This window comes from Toxotes jaculatrix, chromosome 7 (assembly GCF_017976425.1).
Source record: "Toxotes jaculatrix isolate fToxJac2 chromosome 7, fToxJac2.pri, whole genome shotgun sequence".
NCBI classification, from domain to species: domain Eukaryota; kingdom Metazoa; phylum Chordata; class Actinopteri; family Toxotidae; genus Toxotes; species Toxotes jaculatrix.
The window spans coordinates 9,531,951-9,549,547 of NC_054400.1; the positions used below are offsets into that span (position 1 = coordinate 9,531,951).

Below are 17,597 nucleotides of genomic sequence, written 5' to 3' on the forward strand. Positions count from 1 at the left end.
GCCACAGCTACCAGGTAACTCCATATGCCTGTGCGAAGCAGCGCCATGTTCTGGACACAGTACTGTGTTCGTCAACACTTTCGCTCAGGAAACTGGCTCCAACATTGTACACGATCCTACTTGCTTTAGTAAATCTTATTTTGGCTGTCGCTGATATTTTGTTACAGCACTTGACTCCAGTAAACGCCTCTTTGAAGATCACCTATAATCACTGCCAAGTGACCGCTTTGTACTGTGTAAGGTTTTTGACTTTCAGCATGTTTGGCTTGCCGAGTTTGTTTTGCTAAACCATACGTATAGATATAAATACTCTCACATCTCTATTGATGAATAACTGTGGGTGGCGTACAACAGTCAGAGATGCTGTTGAATGTTGCAGAATGCAGCAGAATGTTGTCTTCTCAGCACATTTCTCTCAACATATGTGACATCTTAGTATGACTTTTTTGTTTTTCAGCCAGATCTTTTGACAGCAGCATATCGAAGTTTCTGCTCAGACTGCTGACTCTAGCAAAACACATTACACAAATACAAATAAGGCAGTTTGTCTTCCAAATACCAGACCTGTGGGTGCAGCATACTCTGGCAACCTGGCAAGTGTTTTGCCTTCGTGCCTACTGAGATGTGATGACAGCTCTTTGTCTAATAATGTTTAACTTGGCAGACCTCTTCAGTCTAAAGTTGATCGGAAATGTACTGCACAAATGTCACAATTGTTTGGTTGCTGCTGTTGATGCTCCATTGATATTTATTTGTCAAACAACATATGTGTAAACTGCTTGTGTGACATGTGAGCCAAATATGCAAATATGTTTAACCACAGTGCTACTGTGTATAATGCACATTTAATTCAATTCACAAGCCTGGCTTTGTTTAAAAATCCACCAAAACAGGACAGAAGTTTGCATTTGTAAGTTGCAGATCACAAAATGTATGTAATGTAATCATGCTATGATAAATTCTATGTAGTTTAAACTACCCAGCAGTGTTTTATGTGCACCTCGACCACACAACATTAATATTTTACCTACACATTAATGAATGACTTATGTTACGCTCCTGATAGTATCCATCCTGCTTTTACTTTAAAAACTCTTGTACAGTTTTACTAATATCCTTTTATTATAAATATTGCTATTACTGCATAAAACTACACAATGCAGGTATTTTCACATTTTCGCCACTTTTATTTTAATCTGCCACTGACATTCTGTAACATGCACTGCAAATAAATAGCCTTCATACATCTCATCACCAACTTAGTGCTTTAATTTGAAACAAACTATATCAAAAACACATTTAACTGTCCTATCGATAAAATGCATGTTTTAATTCTTTTAAGTGTTGTTTTTTTTATGTCAGTTTCTTCCACCATTAAGTGGTAAGCAGGCTTGATAACTTAAAGAAAAAGGGAAACAAAGGGATTAGTTTGACTCCCCCTCTGAATTATGTAACAGTGTGAGGACCGCCCACCTGTCCCTTTTTCCTGTGAGGACGTTCACAAGTGGTTAACCGGAAACACCAGTAAAACTTGCCACTAAACCAGGAATTACTCCGCCTTAGAAACAAAAAGCGTATTATTATTATTTTATCAACTCTAACAGGTGTCTTATTGTACCTGACGATGTCTGCTAAAGCCTGTCAGGACACAGCTGAACACTCCGGGCTGCTCAAGTTGTTCTCCGCCGTGTTTTACGCCGGCAGTTCGTTTCTGATCACGGTGGTGAATAAAACCGTCCTGACCAGCTTCAGGTAGGTGGCGCTTTGAGGTGCTGTCATCAGGTCATCCATGTAGTTCACACACACACACACACACACACACACACACACACACACACACACACACACACACACACACAGGAAGCTTTTGATAGCGCTAAATTATAACCTCCCCGGTCTTCTTCTGTGTCTGTGTTGCTTTTGCAGGTTTCCCTCCTACATGTGTCTGGGAATTGGCCAGGTAAGTTGTCCAGGTGTGGACGTTAGTTTCCCTCCGTTTCTCACACGTTGTCACACGAACGCACTCATTTGCCCTTTCAGATGATCACCACCCTCGTTGTCCTTTATGCTGCCAAACGGAGCAAAACAGTCCAGTTTCAAGATTTTGACAGAAGCATTTTCTTAAAAGTAAGCATTTCTCATTTGTCAAAAATTCTTCCTCATCTTTCATTTTTATTTATTCATTTTTCCACTATACAACACTGCATGCCTTTATTTTCTTGCCAGATTTTCCCTCTTCCTTTGCTGTATGTTGGGAACCATATAACAGGACTGGCCAGCACCAAAAAACTCAGGTTTTACCAGTTTGGCTGTTATTTACTTTTGCAGATTTTGGTCCTTAAGTTTCTTACTGCTCACTCATGTGGTCTTTCCAATAACATGTTGTCTTTTACAGTTTACCCATGTTTACAGTGTTACGGAAATTCACCATACTGATGACAATGATCTTGGAAGTATATATACTAAGGTCAGACATATCTCTGATTTACATATTGATGTCGGAGCTGTTTCATTTTGCACTCTTACATAAATAGATTTAAAATTTGAATTAAGGAAGACAGGAGTTTCTGGTGGGGAGAAGGGAGATGTAAGATAGAATATGAATTAGTCATTGGGAAAAACTGTCAAGTGTTGTTAAGTGAGCTCATTCGATACTTTGACATGCACCCATAGATGAATTACTGAACAGGTCTAAGCGACTCTGTAAGAAGCCAATCAAACAACTACAAAGAGAAACAAAACAACCACAAAAAGCAAAATGCAAAATGACCAAAAAGACACCTCTTTGAGTCTGTGGCCCTTGCTCTTAGGTAGGAAGGGTGGGAGGCCTTTTACATGTCTTATAATCCACCCATGCACATACCTCTTCCTGTCAACTTTTTTGGTTTTGAATGACTGAATGTTTCAGTGTTCCTGTTTTTTCAGAAAAACATTTCCAAAACGTCTTGTCTACAGTGTTGTAGCCATAGTTCTTGGTGCCATGGTTGCTGCAAGGTATGTCCTGTTTTGTTGTGTTTAAATTTTGTCGTTGTTTATTGGTTGCTTAAGTCCTAAACCTAGTTAACACAAAACACCTGCATTTCCCCCCCAACATTTCCTCTCCTCTAGTTCTGACTTGGCCTTCGATGTGGAGGGCTACACTTTCATCCTGCTAAATGATGCCTTCACTGCTGCCAGCAGTGTGTACACTAAGAAGAAGCTCGGCATTGAGGTAACATCCCCTGTACATTCTGTAGAAATAGAGGTGATTTATACTGTATGTTACTGGTAGTTTCAGAAAGTTAAATGTCTGTGTAGGTGTACCTATTTGTGGCTAACTGCTTCATTTGCTGTTGAAACAGGACAAGTATCAGATAATTTGTACGGTTATAGCAGAATGTATTGCTGGATTAATTGATTGCATATATTTGTACATCTAAGACCTTTGATGGGAAACAGTGGGTTTGACAGTCACCAATGGCTTATACAGTATGTCATTAAATAAACATCCATCCATCCATTATTTATACTGCTTATCCTCTTAAGGGTCACGGGGGAGGCTGGAGCCAATCCCAGCTGACTTTGGATGAGAGGCGTGGTACACCTTGAACAGGTCGCCAGTCTGTCACAGGGCTGACATATAGAGACAAATAACCATTCACGCTCACATTCATGCCTAAGCACATACACCCTGCATGTATTTGGACTGTGGGAGGAAGTGAGGTAACAGACGGGGAGAACATGCAAATGTCCCACAAAAAAAGCCCCGGCTGCATTCGAACCCAGATCCTTCTTACTGTGAGGTGACAGTGCTAACCACAATATTTTTATATATGGTATGGTCTCAAAAATAGTCTAAGTAAATTAGATGAGGCATTTGATTTTTAACTTTAGCACCATAAGGTGATGGCTTTGATTTTGTTCATCCACCCTATTAGTAAACAGGATCTTGAACATATCAAGATCTCCATGGTAGCAAACACTACTTTTTTTTTTTTTTACTTATACGATTTTTAATTACTGACAGTTGCTGACTTATCTGGGGGTAAATAAGAATTATTAATACTGTTAAAAATGTTAACGTGCAGTATAACTAACTGTTTTTAGGTTTGCTGTTTGTTACACAGGCATCCTCACAAATGATCTGTGTATGTTTGATTTTGGTCACATCACATCTAATATTTTCCTCTTTGTTTCATTAGGGCCTTGGGAAGTATGGTGTCTTATTTTACAATGCACTGATCATTGTTATCCCCACTCTCTTGGCAAGTGCATTAACTGGAGATTTGCACCAGGTAAATACAGTTACTAATCCAGTATATATTCTCTCTGGGTGTTTGCATATGCTTTTCCTGCCTGACTTCCTTGTGTGTTTTGATTCACAGGCAGTCACGTTTGAGGACTGGGTTAAAGCCACATTTATTTTTTGTTTCCTCATGTCCTGCTTCATGGGGTACGTCACTATATTTGATCTGCGTTCAAACTGTTCAATTACTGTCACACCTTTGTGGCAACTCCAAAAACAAACTTGATATTCTAAAAATCATACTTACGTATTTATCTCTTACTTTACTTACTCAGCTTACCCAGTCTTTTAAGAATCAGCTCTGTTTTTTTTCAGGTTTGTGCTGATGTATTCCATAGTCCTATGCAGCTATTACAACTCCGCACTTACTACCACAGTAGTTGGGGCAATAAAGGTAGGAGCACATGATAAGACCACTCAAAAGCACATGCAGTGCATATCTTTGCTAAGGTTAGCCAACCCTCCAAACTGATTATTGTGATAACAGACAGACTTAAAGTTATAATCTGTTTGTGGATCTGGATTCTGTGTCAGACTAAACATAGTGATAATCACAAAGCAGTAAACATATTCAAAATTGCCTAATTTGCAATGCTAAGAATTTTTTTGAAAATTTCCTAAATCTACACCTTGTTCCAAATCTGCACCGAAAAACTAGCTACTTGTTTTTTTGGCCCATGGCGAAGGCTGAGCTTTTTCACTCAGGTTTTTGAGCCATTCTGCAAAGTTACAGGCACAAAATCATATATAATATATATATATTAATAATAAAAAATGTGTTTTTAACAAGATCACCACTAACTTGCACAAATGTTAAAAATTGTTCTCAAGAATGTTGCAGTAGCCTATGTTGGCATATTTGTGGGAGGAGACTACCTGTTCTCTTGGACTAACTTCCTAGGCCTCAGCATTTGGTAAGAATGTTTTTTCCTTTCCCATTTCATTTCATTCTTAAAAATTATTTAACAACAATAACCAACATATTTTATATGTCTTACTGATGACTAAAAGCCAAATATGCCTGTTTTTGTTATTATAGGCATCTTTGAACTAAAACATTTCAAAACTACACTGGTACATAAATTGTTAGTTACTGAGTAACAGCTAAGTAGTTCTCATGGCCCAACAATTTATTGTTTTTATCTTTTGCTTTGCAGCATGTCAGGTGGACTCGTGTACTCATATTTCACCTTTAACAGCAAATCATCTGGAAATAAGACAGAAGGAGCACAAGAGCTGAAGATTGAAATTGCAGAAGGTTCAACAGGGAGCAACTCTACTAACTAAACGGACAGTATGTCAGCATTCACCACTTGGTGGCATTGTTCTGCTTCATATTGGAGCATAATGTTGCTTTACCTTTTATATTTATTTAAACTCAAATGAACTGATTTCCCTGGATATATTACTGGTGCTATCTATTTAAATGCACAACTAAATCTTGACCGAATAAACTGAGAAGAAGGGCACATAAAATCTGGGTCAGGTTCAGTGAATGTTTATTGAAGACCAAAAATGATATAACAGTGTGGACAGTTTTGTCAGAGAAATCTTACCTTTAAAATGTGTAATAAAATATCTACTAAGCAAGCAGGATCACTCTATACATGTCACAAACATGAAAACTGTTGGAGGATGTTAGCAAAGGGGAAAACTGAAACTAAATTTCAACTTAAAAGCTCTCCGTAAATTGTGCATACTCAATATTCTAACAAACACAATGTGTATATATTAAATGCCATAATCTTCTCAAACCACAAAATAGACTAAGGGTTAGAAATGCTTCAAAATATACTATAACTGGGTACAATAAATCATTTGGTGTTTTGATTATCAACAATTAACAATTTGCCTTCCAGTTTCACCGTAACTCCGCAAGGGTCATTTGTAAATCGAACAGATTCAAACATCACAGCTAGAGTGAGAGAGTGACAGGTTGCTGGTGCAGTTTTCTCCAAAACAACTAAAAGCAGGGCAGTTATGAGAGGCGTCATACAGTGTTGAAGGATGTAGTGTTGCGTTAAAAAAAAAAAAAAGAAACACAAAAAAAAGAACCGAAAGGAAAATACCCAGCACTACACAAATCAGTTTATGAAAACCAGGCGCCATTTTCTTGGACACATACAACAGATCTAATCTTCAGTGCATTGCAAGCTTAATCCAAGACTTAATAGTAGGTGTAAGTGCTTCATCAAAGTCAATGGGATGTCTAAATTTATGTGGTAAACTTAGAAAATATTTGGTGAAGTCAGAATTTCCCTTTACGCATCAAATGATTATAACGCTCTCAGACATATGAACAAAATGTTAGCCAGGAAAAAAAAATACACTGTGAAATAAATATCTCATAATTTAAACTTTGAAATGAGATGACATAGATGCACCACACGCTGCTATGATGCTATGCCTGTATCATAACTGGTCAGTCACGTTTTAATATAAAAGGCGACTGACATCCATTGTAAAACATCTCCCGTCTGGTTGGAAAACAACTTTTGGCCTGTGCAGATTTTACACACATTCTTTGTATCTAGGAGGAAACTGCTGTTAAATTGGAAATATGGCGTGTCCTAAAAGGTAATCTGGACCTTTAACCACTGTAGTATCAATTCAGCCCAGAAGACAGTAGGTAGTCGGCTCAGGGTGGATTTTTCCCCACACTTGTCTGGTAATGTCAGGATATAGTTATGTGTAAATACCAAGACGTGGTAAGGCTGTAAAAGTTTGGATTTTTGTAAAAGCTTGTGCCTGGCCAGACCTCTGGATTAGGCTTGCAATGATCACCTCTCATTCACATGTAAGAATTACCATGTCACATGTCAGGACTGATCTAGCTCCCCTGACTTTTTCTTTTTGGTCTCGCTTTGTCCACCTTTGCTCACCACTGTTTTTTTAAGAGAGACTTATACTGGTGAGGCTAAAATTATCTGAACCTTTCTCCGTCCATTTCTACCACCACTACTGTCATCAGAGGTGGCGAAATTGTGCTTGCAAGGCTGGAGATGAAACGTGGGAGCATGATGAGAGGTCATCTGACAGTCAGAATGCAACTTAACATTTCCTATCTTTGACCACACCCTGTATCGTTCTGTCCATCTGAGCTTAATCCATATATACATCAGTCATACACACTCTCTTACACTCACAATATATTTAAAAAAAACTCGTTACCATCAAAGTGCAAACAAAACAAATTAAAAACATAACAAGTACTCTTTCTTTGCCGGTAGAAGACAGAAGAAAGAAAGACATTCTTCATATAGTCAAAACTACAATTATAGCAGCCTAAAAGAATAAAATGTAAGCTGAATAAGGTGCTTTAGCTTGTGCCTTCCTGGTGCTGTGAGGGGGATTAGATGATGCTGTGCATAACACTGATCTCAGGCCAACTCTTTCTCAAAGTCTGGTTTCACAACTTGAAAGAACAAACTAAACTAGTCTTTGATCTGCGTTTATGAACGATGTTTAGCTACAGCACATATTGCAGGAAGGCGGATTGGGTATGGAGATACGAGGGGAAGGAAATGGGAGTCCAGGATCAGGAAGTGGGTGGGTGTTCAGGCAGACAGGTTGTTGGCCAGCTCAATGAGCGCCAGAGCACCGTGGAGACGCTCTCGTTGCTCCTGGAGGCGGCGCTTGGCGGCTCCTCCCTGGCTACCCTTTTCGTCCTCTGCGGTCTCTTCCTCTTCCCCGTTTTCTTCATCGGACTGGAGAAACTCCATGGGATCCTGCTGCTCCTGGTCCTCCGCTCTTGCCTTGCCCTGTGGCTTCGCCTTGGTGGTCGTAGGGGCGCGCTGCTCGCGGGTTCGCCAATACCTGTGCCGACGCAGAAGATTACATTAACATACAGTGTAAGCAGAAAATGACATGAAATGCTCGATATTTCAAAACTCTGCATACGTTATTAGACAGTGGCTCAGTTCACTTGTCTGTCTGTCTGTCTGAGCAACAGTATGTGCAGTCCTGTGTATTCACTTACTTTGCCAGCCACTCTGCCACAGCCTTGTTATCCACAGACTGGGCCTTCCCCAGGCCCTCCTTTGGTTCCTCCCTCTTCAGACGTGAGAAAGGATGCTTGGGGCAATGACGGTTGGCATGGGTAAACCGATTACCACATCCTGAGGAGAAAACAACAGGTATGAATAAATGCAGTAAGTCACTGAAGGTCATGTTTTCTCTGTGATTTTAGAGTACAAATGTGTGCCCTTTTTGTGGTTTACTGCTGTCACGAAGGCTCAGTCATGTGTCAAGATAGTAAGAATAGATTGGTGTTTTTAAAAAGTAATAACAGTGAATAAATCTCAGTGTTGTTATGAGTCAGGCAAATCTAGTATCAGTTTTGAGTTTCTCAGGTACTTTCCAAATGCTTCAAATATAACTCAGCTAGTTAAAGGCTCTATTCAATCACCCTCACTCAGCCACTGGAAAGTACCCTAAACATGTCTAAAAGTGAAAGTTCACAAATTTTGACTTTGTTGTTTGGGAGAACAACATCTCTTAAATAAAACTGTCCAGCTCTTTTTTTAAATTCCACCTTTCTCTGAGCAGACAAAGGGTTTTTCCCCGGTGTGCAGCCGCTGGTGTGTCTTCAGCTGGCCACTCTGGACAAACGCCTTCCCGCAGTTTGGGTAGTCGCAGAGATAGGGCCTCTCTCCTGCAGAGAAAAAGAGGATAATGTTCAGGTGTTATGGTTATTAAAGGTTATAGTTCCTACACAGTGCTGCTTATATGATACACACATGCGCCACTTTCAAAAGTGAATACTAAAGTCTTAAGATATAGAATAGAGGTCAATTGTCCACCGCATAATTGTGCCCCCTCCTGCTGTTACATTTGCTTAGACAAGTGTTTAAATGACCTTCTCTGCTTCTAGTACTGTAAAAAAGAGCATTATGAAATCATGACACCTCCACCTTTCCTCGAGACACATGTTTCCTTTAAAATAAGTCACTATCTCACCTGTGTGTGTCCTCTTATGAGCCTGGAGAGACTTCTCTCTGGGAAACACTCGGTTGCAGATGTTACAGCGGATACGGCTGGATGAGGTCTCCCCCTCGCTTATCAGCTCCCGCACAGTGTCAGCCCGTGGACGACCTCTGCGGATACCATCCTGCCAGCAAGAGTACACACACAAATTTGAACACTCTCTTAATTAACACCTTAAAACTTGTTCCTATTAGCAGAGCAGCAGCCCAAAGCAAATCAAAAGCACAGTTTGACAGATTGAGTACAAAATGTTTTCATGCGAATATGACCTATTAAATTTACAACATATGAGTTAAGTTCAGGAAACATAATTTAAACAGGGACATCATGTTATTACTACTTTTATCACCAAAATGCATCGTTTTACCACTGATTTGTATTCGATACAATGTAAGATCAGATTTATCGTAACTTCCTTTGATGGGCTCACGTGTTACATTGTAGCACGTTTGTCCATTATAATTCATTCACATCCGGTTACATTTTTGGCGCGCTGCTAAGCGTCATGTAGAAGCAGCTGCTCCAGATTCAGGAAGTAAGTGGGGTTTAAAATCCACCATGTCACACCCTAATGCGCGGGCGTTTTTTTTTAAATGACTTTCCATCTCGGCCATGTTAAGGCTGAGTCAAAACATAATTTCAGCTCTTTAAGTACCCCCCCCCCTTAAAAATGAACTTATATTTACCTCTAGACTGTATTAATCTTCTATGACGACTAAGTTTGGAATAGTTTGTGTCCTTAAAACATGTCAGTATCATCATGCATGCGCTCTATCACCACACGTCTAATGTTATTACTAACAGATACATATGTTATCGGTGTTGTTGTTCGTTACAAATGTTATTATAAGTATTTTACGGTGTTGTCAGTAACCTCAACCTACACAAAAGTAACTATAGCCTTTCAATACTGCTCAGTCTGGACAAAATCTCTACCATGCCGCGTTATAAGCACTGTCATAACGATGAAAATATTTTAATTTTTTTTTTTTTTTTTTTTTTACCTTGATCTGGTCAGGTGAGGGAGCCGTGTCCGCTTCTCTGGCCGTCTGAGTCCCGGTAGGGGACGAAGCCCCGCTCACTGAGCCCGGGCTCAGAGTCACGTTGTGGGCGTTCTCACCCCATTTCCACGGGTAGACCATGAAGTCGCTGAAACCAGGGCTTGTCGGTGTCAGGGCCTCCGCTTTCCTGGGTTTGATCGGGGTGGTCTTAATGACGGACACCAAAACTCTCTTGGGAGAGTCGTTGCAGAAAATAACATGCGGGTGCTTGCTGTCGGCCATGGTATGAGTGTCAAAATCGCGCTGTTAGTCGCAAAAGCAAGCAAAGAAACTGTAACAGTTTTAACTCTTAACTGATTGTTTTCAAAAATCAATAAGAAAAAGTTATAAAGTTTCAATCTGGGGTGAATATGTCCTTCATTTCCGAAGAGGGATTAGAAAGAAATCTCGGATCCGTTCCTCGCAACAAAGTATCCTCAGAAGATACAGTCAGATATGAAGGTGACGTTAAGTTCCCTTCTTGTCGCTGCGGGTCGTCCGAACTGACCTGTGTGCGCCCACAGCAGCGTTGTCCCGCGTTGCAAAATCGCGCCTGAGCAGATCACTGGCCAACCGGCTGCAGGGATCGTATCCCACGTGTCGTCGAAAAAGCGGAATAACCAATGGCAGCAGCCGCCTGCGTCCACGTAGCAAGCCTCTAAAACCAATAGGCAGAACAGAGAGCTATCCGCGGGCTATGATTGGTCGAGACGTCTTGTCCAATGAGATTTAAACGCTTGGTGCGCGCTCTCGCACGCTGACAATGAGATTGGCCAATGAAGACGAGCAAAGCGCACGTTCTGCCACGACGTGGCCAATGAGAGTGAAGGGCGGTTAATTTTACCCCGCAGACGAGCAGATGGCCCTTTCCCGCGCTGAGGAGTCTGTTTATGTTATTACATTTTTGGTCAGTTTAAAGGGAAAGGAAACGGTGGCTCAGAGGCGCCAAAGTTACGTAATCATTTTAGGGCGGAATTACTTGAACAAAGGGTGTACTGTGTGGCTTAAAAAGAAATAGAAACTGAGGGTAAGTCGAAAAATCGGTTGTTAAATTAGCGCACGACACCATTGTGGTTATTCCCTTCAGTATCATCAGATTTGTTTGTGCTTGAGAATAGTCAGATACACAAAAATACAGGCAGTGGGTCAGTATTGTTTGAAGATAAGGGCCAAACTTTGTAAGTTATGTTCCAGTTTATATGGATGGATCGAAAGATTTAAATGCAAGAACATTTGGATTTTTATTCACCAGCTTCCAGAGTATCTGTTTAAAGGAGGCAAAAACAGGGTGACATCTTTATGATGTTCAGAAGGAAGTGGGCAGCATGAGATCAGTAGAAAGAAATACCAATGAGTAAAACATGATAACAAGGCTGAGACTCAGACGCACAAGAAGTAAAACATTAAACCTAAATGGTAAAAATCCTTCTGGTATGTGAGAACATTGTCAAGCAGATGAGTCAGTAGTTAAAGTATTATGTCAGTGCTAAAAGTACAAAAGTATGTTTCAGAAAGAGACAATAAAGATGAAGCTCAGAAAACAGGGATTGGAGTGATTCACTAGCATTGTTTGACATATTACATATTGTCTTTCATTTCAATGCAGAGGTATGACAGCTCTGACAAAATGCCCATGTAAATAACTGAAATGAAGTGTGCAGTCATAGTGTCCTATGAGTTGTTCCAGTTATTCACTGTGGTGCAACAGAAGCCTTTCTGTTTATCTTTATGTGCCTGCCTCATTGCAGTTGGCCTGTCTGGCTGTCTCTCGCTCATTCACTCTTACCTAAAAAAGGCAATCCAAGTATATTTTATTGTATCTTTGAAGCGTAGTTGTCCTTGTTTAATGTGGTGAATGGAGAACTGATTCACTGTCAATTGCACCTTATCCCAGTTATAGCATTACATGCTATAGTCCTGAATTTAAAGGCAATGTTTGTGATTAATAATCAGTTTTATCTGTCAGTATTAGTATGCCATGCTCCCACTACTTATAAAGTAGCAAATATCACTGACTACTTTGTGCTAACAGAGCAAAAAAAAAAAAAAGTCAGACTCCTCTCCATTGTGACCAGGCACTTAAATCTGTGCAGTTACATTCTAGTCAGTCTAACAAGTAAAACTGCTTATAGGATTTCATCTACATACACTATACTATGTAATCTTTGTAGTATTTCCTGGCATGCATTAATACTGACACACTGATGTCAATTCTAATAGAGCCCCCCATCCCCACTGAATGTTGTAACATAGGTAGGCACCTCAGACTTGAACTTTCTTCTTTGGCCACTAGATGAAGCTAAGTTTCATTGTGTAAAATATATCCTGACTCATCCCACTAGTGAGGGTGACACAGCTTAATCAGGTTTGAGGTATTTTGATCTAATGTTACACTTAGCACACATGTGGATCTGAGTGTTACAATATATGTATATTCTTAAGGTCATTTTATAACTATCAATTGGTCATTTTTCTAATGCTCCATGAAGGAAAATTAGGTTTTGCCTGTAGCAAAGAACACCATTCAGATGGAAAGGCAGAGAATTCATAATTTTTTGCTTGTAAAACAGGGGCATACAGAGTTTAGTACAAGCTGTGCAGTATATAAAAGGCATGCAAATATGATGCTTTTTAGATTGTGTCTTAATGTGGAAAAGTTAAGGCTGCTTAATGATTGCTGAATTTCCAAACACAACTGAGTTCAATACCTGATGAAATGTCTACTCAAATGAAAGCAGACATACTTAGCAATGTAGGCTGCTCAAAGCACAAATTGGCCCTCAGGTAGGTGCTCAACAGGAAGTATGTAGAAGGCCTTAACTTACAGTTACTGTACTATAGTCGTTATAGTCACTAATAATATAACATGTTGAAAATAAAATAACTATGCTGTGGGTGATGTTATATACTGTTTATAGGAAAAAGGGGAGAGTGATCAGTTTCAGATTTTTTTCTGTTTTATATGATAGAATTTTTTTTACCTTAGCAAATTACCCTGGCTGCAACACTGAGGGTTTGGTCACATCTATCTTAAATTGTTACCATCACTAATGGGTAGTTACAGAATATAAAGGAATATTGGGATGCTACCCAGAACAGGCGCTCGTGACATTGATTTTCAAAAATGGAAATATTTTAAACTCTTTTATGCATTTACTTGTACAGCCTTTTCCCCCCCAACAAATAAAACTTTCTTTGATTTCTGTTCCTGTGCCAATATTCAAGTAGCACGTTCTGACTAAGCAGATAATAGTCTGTCTACATTAGAAGGGGAGTTAGAAGTCTATGCAATGAATATTGATTAGTAAATACCCTATTGATGAGCACGGGGGCGTGGCGTCGCTCGTCTCCACACGTGCAAACATTTAAAAGTGTGGACACACTGACGTGAGCGTTTGTTGGATGTTCACTGGGGAAGCAAGGAACAGTCTGCGGCTCTTTGCTGTTGTACCTGAACAGGAAAACGGTTGATTCTTGATTTTTCTACATACCGTTAAGCATTTGAAAGATATGTGTTCATACCGAGAGTGTAAAGAGGGAGCTTTCTTTTGAACTCTGCTTAATTTTTTTTTTGTTCCTTTTGGCGATACACAGGCTAAAATGCTGCCGGACGCCTACGGGTGCGTCGTGTCGAACAGGTTCGGGAACCTTCTGGATGACGACGCTGACCCGTTTGACTTGATCAGCGAAGTGGAAACGGAGAAGGAGAAGGATAAGAAGAAAAAGAAAAAGAAGAAGGAAGAGGAGGAGAAGAGGAAAGGCAAGCAGAAAAAACCCGGGCAGAGGGAATCTCAGAAGGACAGACGCGTTCCCATCGCGTCGGAGGGTCAGGACCCGGCTCCAGGTAAGCTAGGTTGCATCGTGGGTACACACCCCGGATCCAAACGATTCTGGTAGCTGCTAGTATTTCTAGATTGGGTTGTGTAGCCAAGAGTGGCCGGTTTGCGTAGGCTTTGTCAGCTGCTGATGGTGCAAGGTCAGCGAGGCTGTTGAGCACATGTGCATGCCGTCGGGGTGGAATTTCAGGTGTTGCCAAATTTTTTGATAGCACATTCAGAACTGTATGTAAATGGGGAAAAAATAGTATGTAAAAAGCATGCATTTCACTCCTGACTAAAGAAACAGCCATGTACTGATTCAGTCAAAAACAAAAATCTGCAAAAATGTATAAAAGTTGCAGTTATCCCATTTTTACTGTTTTAAAAAAAGCAGTGGCTGGACTGTAGGACTCTTGGTTTCTCCTTTTATTTTCCAGCATTTGTTTGATATTATCACATCCATTCTTTCATTCTGTAAAATTGAGGTTTTAAGAGTGTATGCAAGACCCTGGAAAATACTAGAATCAAGGCTGAGACCTAAAGGAGTACTGGAAGGTTCAAATATTCAGCCAGTACTTTTTGTGGTATTGTAGACTGTAATAAGTGGCTTTATTGATGACTGATTCTAACAAGGGTAATTTTGCTTGGTTTGCCAGACCAGACACATAATTATGCAAGGTTCTTGGACAATTTGTAAACAAATAGGGGAAAAAGTGATAAAATACAACACAGCTGAATATCTCATAGACCTCATTTTCTATTTGCAGCCCATAAGCAGCAGCAGGAGCAGCAGCAGGCACGCCCTGAGAGCAGAGATGGCAGAGAGGAGGGCCAGAGGGGCATGAAGAGAGCTGCCGCCGGGGAGCGTAGGGCCAACCAAGAGGAGTACCCACAGGAGTTTTCCATCTCTAAGTACATGTTCTCATATAGTTGCAGTTGCCCTTTTCTCCTGTATTTGTCACTGATTAAGTAATTCCCCCTCCTTAAAATCAGAAACAACCAGTGATCAGTGTCTAGTGCAGCACTCCGCTTGCTTAGTTTTTATCTGATTGTTCCTCAGGCCTTCCCATTATGCAGAGTCTGACCTCAGGGGCAGAGGGGGGATTAGAAGTAGGAGAGGATCAAGAGGTGGTGGAGGGTACACAAGGAACCCAGACAACTTCAACCTGAGGGGCAAGAGAGAATATGATCGACACAATGGAACGTGAGCCTTTTTTGTTCATGTTGCAGTTCACTTTAAAAAGCGTATGCTCTTGTTGATTTCTCTCTCCATATGGTGTACTGACAACTTCTCTAACATTCATTGCAGAGGTATATCTCCTGAGGAAAAGAGAGGAGGCAGAGGGCCCTGGAACTGGGGCTGTGTTGATGAAGCTGCAAGGTAAGTGAACTTTTATTTATGTAATGGAAATGGCAGCTTTTACACTTGGGCACAATAGAGATATGTTTCTGTTTGTTCATGTCCCTCTTGTGAAGTGAATTAATGGAGGTGACATCTGATGCTCCAGTCAAACCTGAGGAGCCCCAAATACCTGTGGATGAGGAGAATCAGAATAAGTGAGTGACGCACATTAGTATTTATTTATTTTATTTTATCAATTAATTAAATTTATTTATTTATTTTATTTTATTTATTTTTTTAAGTGACCACATCATCTAGTTCAGAGGCAGAGTCATCTGTCAGGAGTGACAGCTGACCAGTCTAAACTTGTGTAACAGACAGGGGGAAAAAAAGTCCAGCCTCTCTGTGTTAAAGATCTTAAGTAATAGAAAACATGTGAAGGGTTTTGCTTTGTCTTTTGCTGACTCAACATTAGAACAACAAATAGCAGCTGATCACATTTGTAGCATGTGGATTTACCCACAAAGAAATGTGCTTTTCTGTTTTCAGTACTGAGCAACAAGTCGACTAAAAAACAGGTGTCTTTGAAAGGTGTATTGTTTGTATTATGAAAAACAGACATCTGCTGGTTTCAGATTAAATTCATGGATATTTGTTGCTTTGTTGCTTATGAATTTGCACTGTTTTGTGTTTTTTTTTTTTTTTTTTTTTTGCAATGTTAAATTTTGATAGATCCCACTGACTCCCAAGAATATGCCACAAGCTTTTTTTTGATCACGCACACACACACACACACATATATATATGAATCCCTTTATGTGGCAGTTTTTATTTAATGTGCTTTGTATCAAATTTTGATAGAACAGTGGAAGAGGAGGATGGGGAGGCGGTGGTCCAGGTTGCCGTGGAGATGACCCTGGACGAGTGGAAGGCAGTGCAGGAAATGAGTCGTCCCAAGGCAGTGTTTAATATCCGCAAAGCCGAGAACAAGATTCCCTCCAAAGCCAAGGTCATTCACCTGTCAAAGCACCTGGAGGTAAGAATGTAAAGCACTTAATAGAATCTGTTTACAGTTAAACGGCGAAGCCCAAATGAAAGTCAAACTATGACTTAATTGAGCTGAGATTGTCTTCTGTGAATGGGCACTTAACAATCTAGAAACCATAATGAGAAAATTACAGGCTTTTGCAAAGCCCTTCTCAGGGCCTGAATTTAGATGTTGGGTTTTGTTGTACCTGTCAGGTTCAACTGTCTATCAGACTATATTTAGCGTATGCCTCCAATCTTCAGAACCTCAAGGGGTCTCTGGAGGACATAGAGGATGAAGGCAACTTCCTCCGAAGGTCTGTGAATGACATCACCTCTCTTCTGGACATCAATTTTGGGAGTCTTGGACGGCCCACTCGTGGGGGTCGGGGAAGGGGAGCACGAGGTGGTCTGACTAGTCGCCCAGAGAGAGCTAAACCCATACAGGAGAGGGTATGTTCTGAACTCTCAGTTAAGGAGATAAATGGATGTCAGTGTTTGGATACAAACTGTAGAACAACACAGAAGTAATTAGATGGATGGATGGATGGATGGATGGATAGGTAGATGCTCCGTGTTTGATATCTGCATTTGAGCGTTCCATTGGTAGAGAATTTAGACTAATAAAACCTAGTGTGCTTGCCTCATATTGCTTATTAAAGAGAATCTGTCACAAAACAATATTATAATCAACAGAATATAAGAATCAGCTGGTAAATAAGTGCATAATCTGAGTTGTTAATGTCCATTTTCCCATTAGAGGGATGATCTGGCTCCTAACCCAGATGACCCAGAAGACTTCCCAGCACTGTCAACAGGAAGATAACTGAATACACATCTTTTCATTTACTTCCTGTGGGGGAAAAAATGTTGCACTTGTTAGAAAACAGTTTTCATGTTTATGCTGTTCTTAAGGTTTGGGGTTCTATTGCACTGAAGGCACTGTTCAGCATTTGACTCCTGGGGAATAAATGCTTTTGCAAGTTTATCTTGGCGCTATTGAAGCTTTCTTTTTTTTTTTTTTTTTTTTTTTAAGAACGCAACAAGTGGGTGGGGAACGTGAGAAACTTTGCTAAATGGATGTGTTGTCTTTGGCAGCT

At 40.2% G+C, this 17,597-nt stretch overlaps 3 protein-coding genes across 7 annotated transcripts; 2 read left to right on the forward strand and 1 right to left on the reverse strand.

Annotated features, from left to right (window-relative positions):
* The first annotated feature begins 1,502 nt into the window (after positions 1-1,502).
* slc35d2 (solute carrier family 35 member D2) lies at positions 1,503-5,875 on the forward strand. 3 transcript variants are annotated; one of them, XM_041043348.1, is made up of 12 exons: positions 1,503-1,752; positions 1,927-1,960; positions 2,041-2,127; positions 2,227-2,294; positions 2,396-2,467; positions 2,926-2,994; positions 3,109-3,211; positions 4,182-4,274; positions 4,365-4,432; positions 4,601-4,679; positions 5,117-5,199; positions 5,443-5,875. In XM_041043348.1, exons 1-12 carry the CDS (start codon positions 1,625-1,627, stop codon positions 5,570-5,572), a joined length of 1,014 nt encoding a protein of 337 aa, XP_040899282.1. In that variant the 5' UTR covers positions 1,503-1,624; the 3' UTR covers positions 5,573-5,875. The 3 variants fall into 3 exon arrangements, with proteins under 3 accessions (XP_040899282.1, XP_040899283.1, XP_040899281.1); XM_041043349.1 differs by having other exon boundaries at positions 2,956-2,994; XM_041043347.1 differs by having other exon boundaries at positions 2,041-2,294.
* Positions 5,768-10,808, reverse strand: znf367 (zinc finger protein 367). The gene is made up of 5 exons (XM_041043350.1): positions 10,276-10,808; positions 9,245-9,395; positions 8,820-8,939; positions 8,265-8,403; positions 5,768-8,101 (listed from the first exon to the last, which is right to left on the reverse strand). Exons 1-5 carry the CDS (start codon positions 10,552-10,554, stop codon positions 7,843-7,845), a joined length of 948 nt encoding a protein of 315 aa, XP_040899284.1. The 5' UTR covers positions 10,555-10,808; the 3' UTR covers positions 5,768-7,842.
* Positions 8,321-17,532, forward strand: LOC121185264 (intracellular hyaluronan-binding protein 4-like). 3 transcript variants are annotated; one of them, XM_041043345.1, is made up of 9 exons: positions 8,321-8,421; positions 13,906-14,155; positions 14,897-15,041; positions 15,190-15,333; positions 15,439-15,510; positions 15,606-15,686; positions 16,333-16,507; positions 16,762-16,950; positions 17,258-17,532. In XM_041043345.1, the coding sequence occupies exons 2-9, from the start codon at positions 13,912-13,914 to the stop codon at positions 17,321-17,323; spliced, it is 1,116 nt and encodes a 371-aa protein (XP_040899279.1). In that variant the 5' UTR covers positions 8,321-8,421; positions 13,906-13,911; the 3' UTR covers positions 17,324-17,532. The 3 variants fall into 3 exon arrangements, with proteins under 3 accessions (XP_040899279.1, XP_040899278.1, XP_040899277.1); XM_041043344.1 differs by lacking the exon at positions 8,321-8,421 and adding an exon at positions 11,206-11,338; XM_041043343.1 differs by lacking the exon at positions 8,321-8,421 and adding an exon at positions 13,690-13,777 and having other exon boundaries at positions 17,258-17,531.
* Positions 17,533-17,597: the final 65 nt, after the last annotated feature.

Coding starts and splice junctions, on each gene's coding strand:
- slc35d2 (XM_041043347.1), top strand. CDS start 1,625: ATGTCTGCTAAAGCCTGTCAGGACACAGCTGAACACTCCGGGCTGCTC. Junction 1,753..1,926: donor ACCGTCCTGACCAGCTTCAG/GTAGGTGGCGCT, acceptor TTGCTTTTGCAG/GTTTCCCTCCTACATGTGTC. Junction 2,995..3,108: donor GGTGCCATGGTTGCTGCAAG/GTATGTCCTGTT, acceptor CCTCTCCTCTAG/TTCTGACTTGGCCTTCGATG.
- znf367 (XM_041043350.1), bottom strand. CDS start 10,554: ATGGCCGACAGCAAGCACCCGCATGTTATTTTCTGCAACGACTCTCCC. Junction 8,940..9,244: donor TCATAAGAGGACACACACAG/GTGAGATAGTGA, acceptor TTTTCTCTGCAG/GAGAGAGGCCCTATCTCTGC. Junction 8,102..8,264: donor GTGGCAGAGTGGCTGGCAAA/GTAAGTGAATAC, acceptor GCGTCGGCACAG/GTATTGGCGAACCCGCGAGC.
- LOC121185264 (XM_041043345.1), top strand. CDS start 13,912: ATGCTGCCGGACGCCTACGGGTGCGTCGTGTCGAACAGGTTCGGGAAC. Junction 15,334..15,438: donor TATGATCGACACAATGGAAC/GTGAGCCTTTTT, acceptor CATTCATTGCAG/AGGTATATCTCCTGAGGAAA. Junction 15,687..16,332: donor GATGAGGAGAATCAGAATAA/GTGAGTGACGCA, acceptor AAATTTTGATAG/AACAGTGGAAGAGGAGGATG.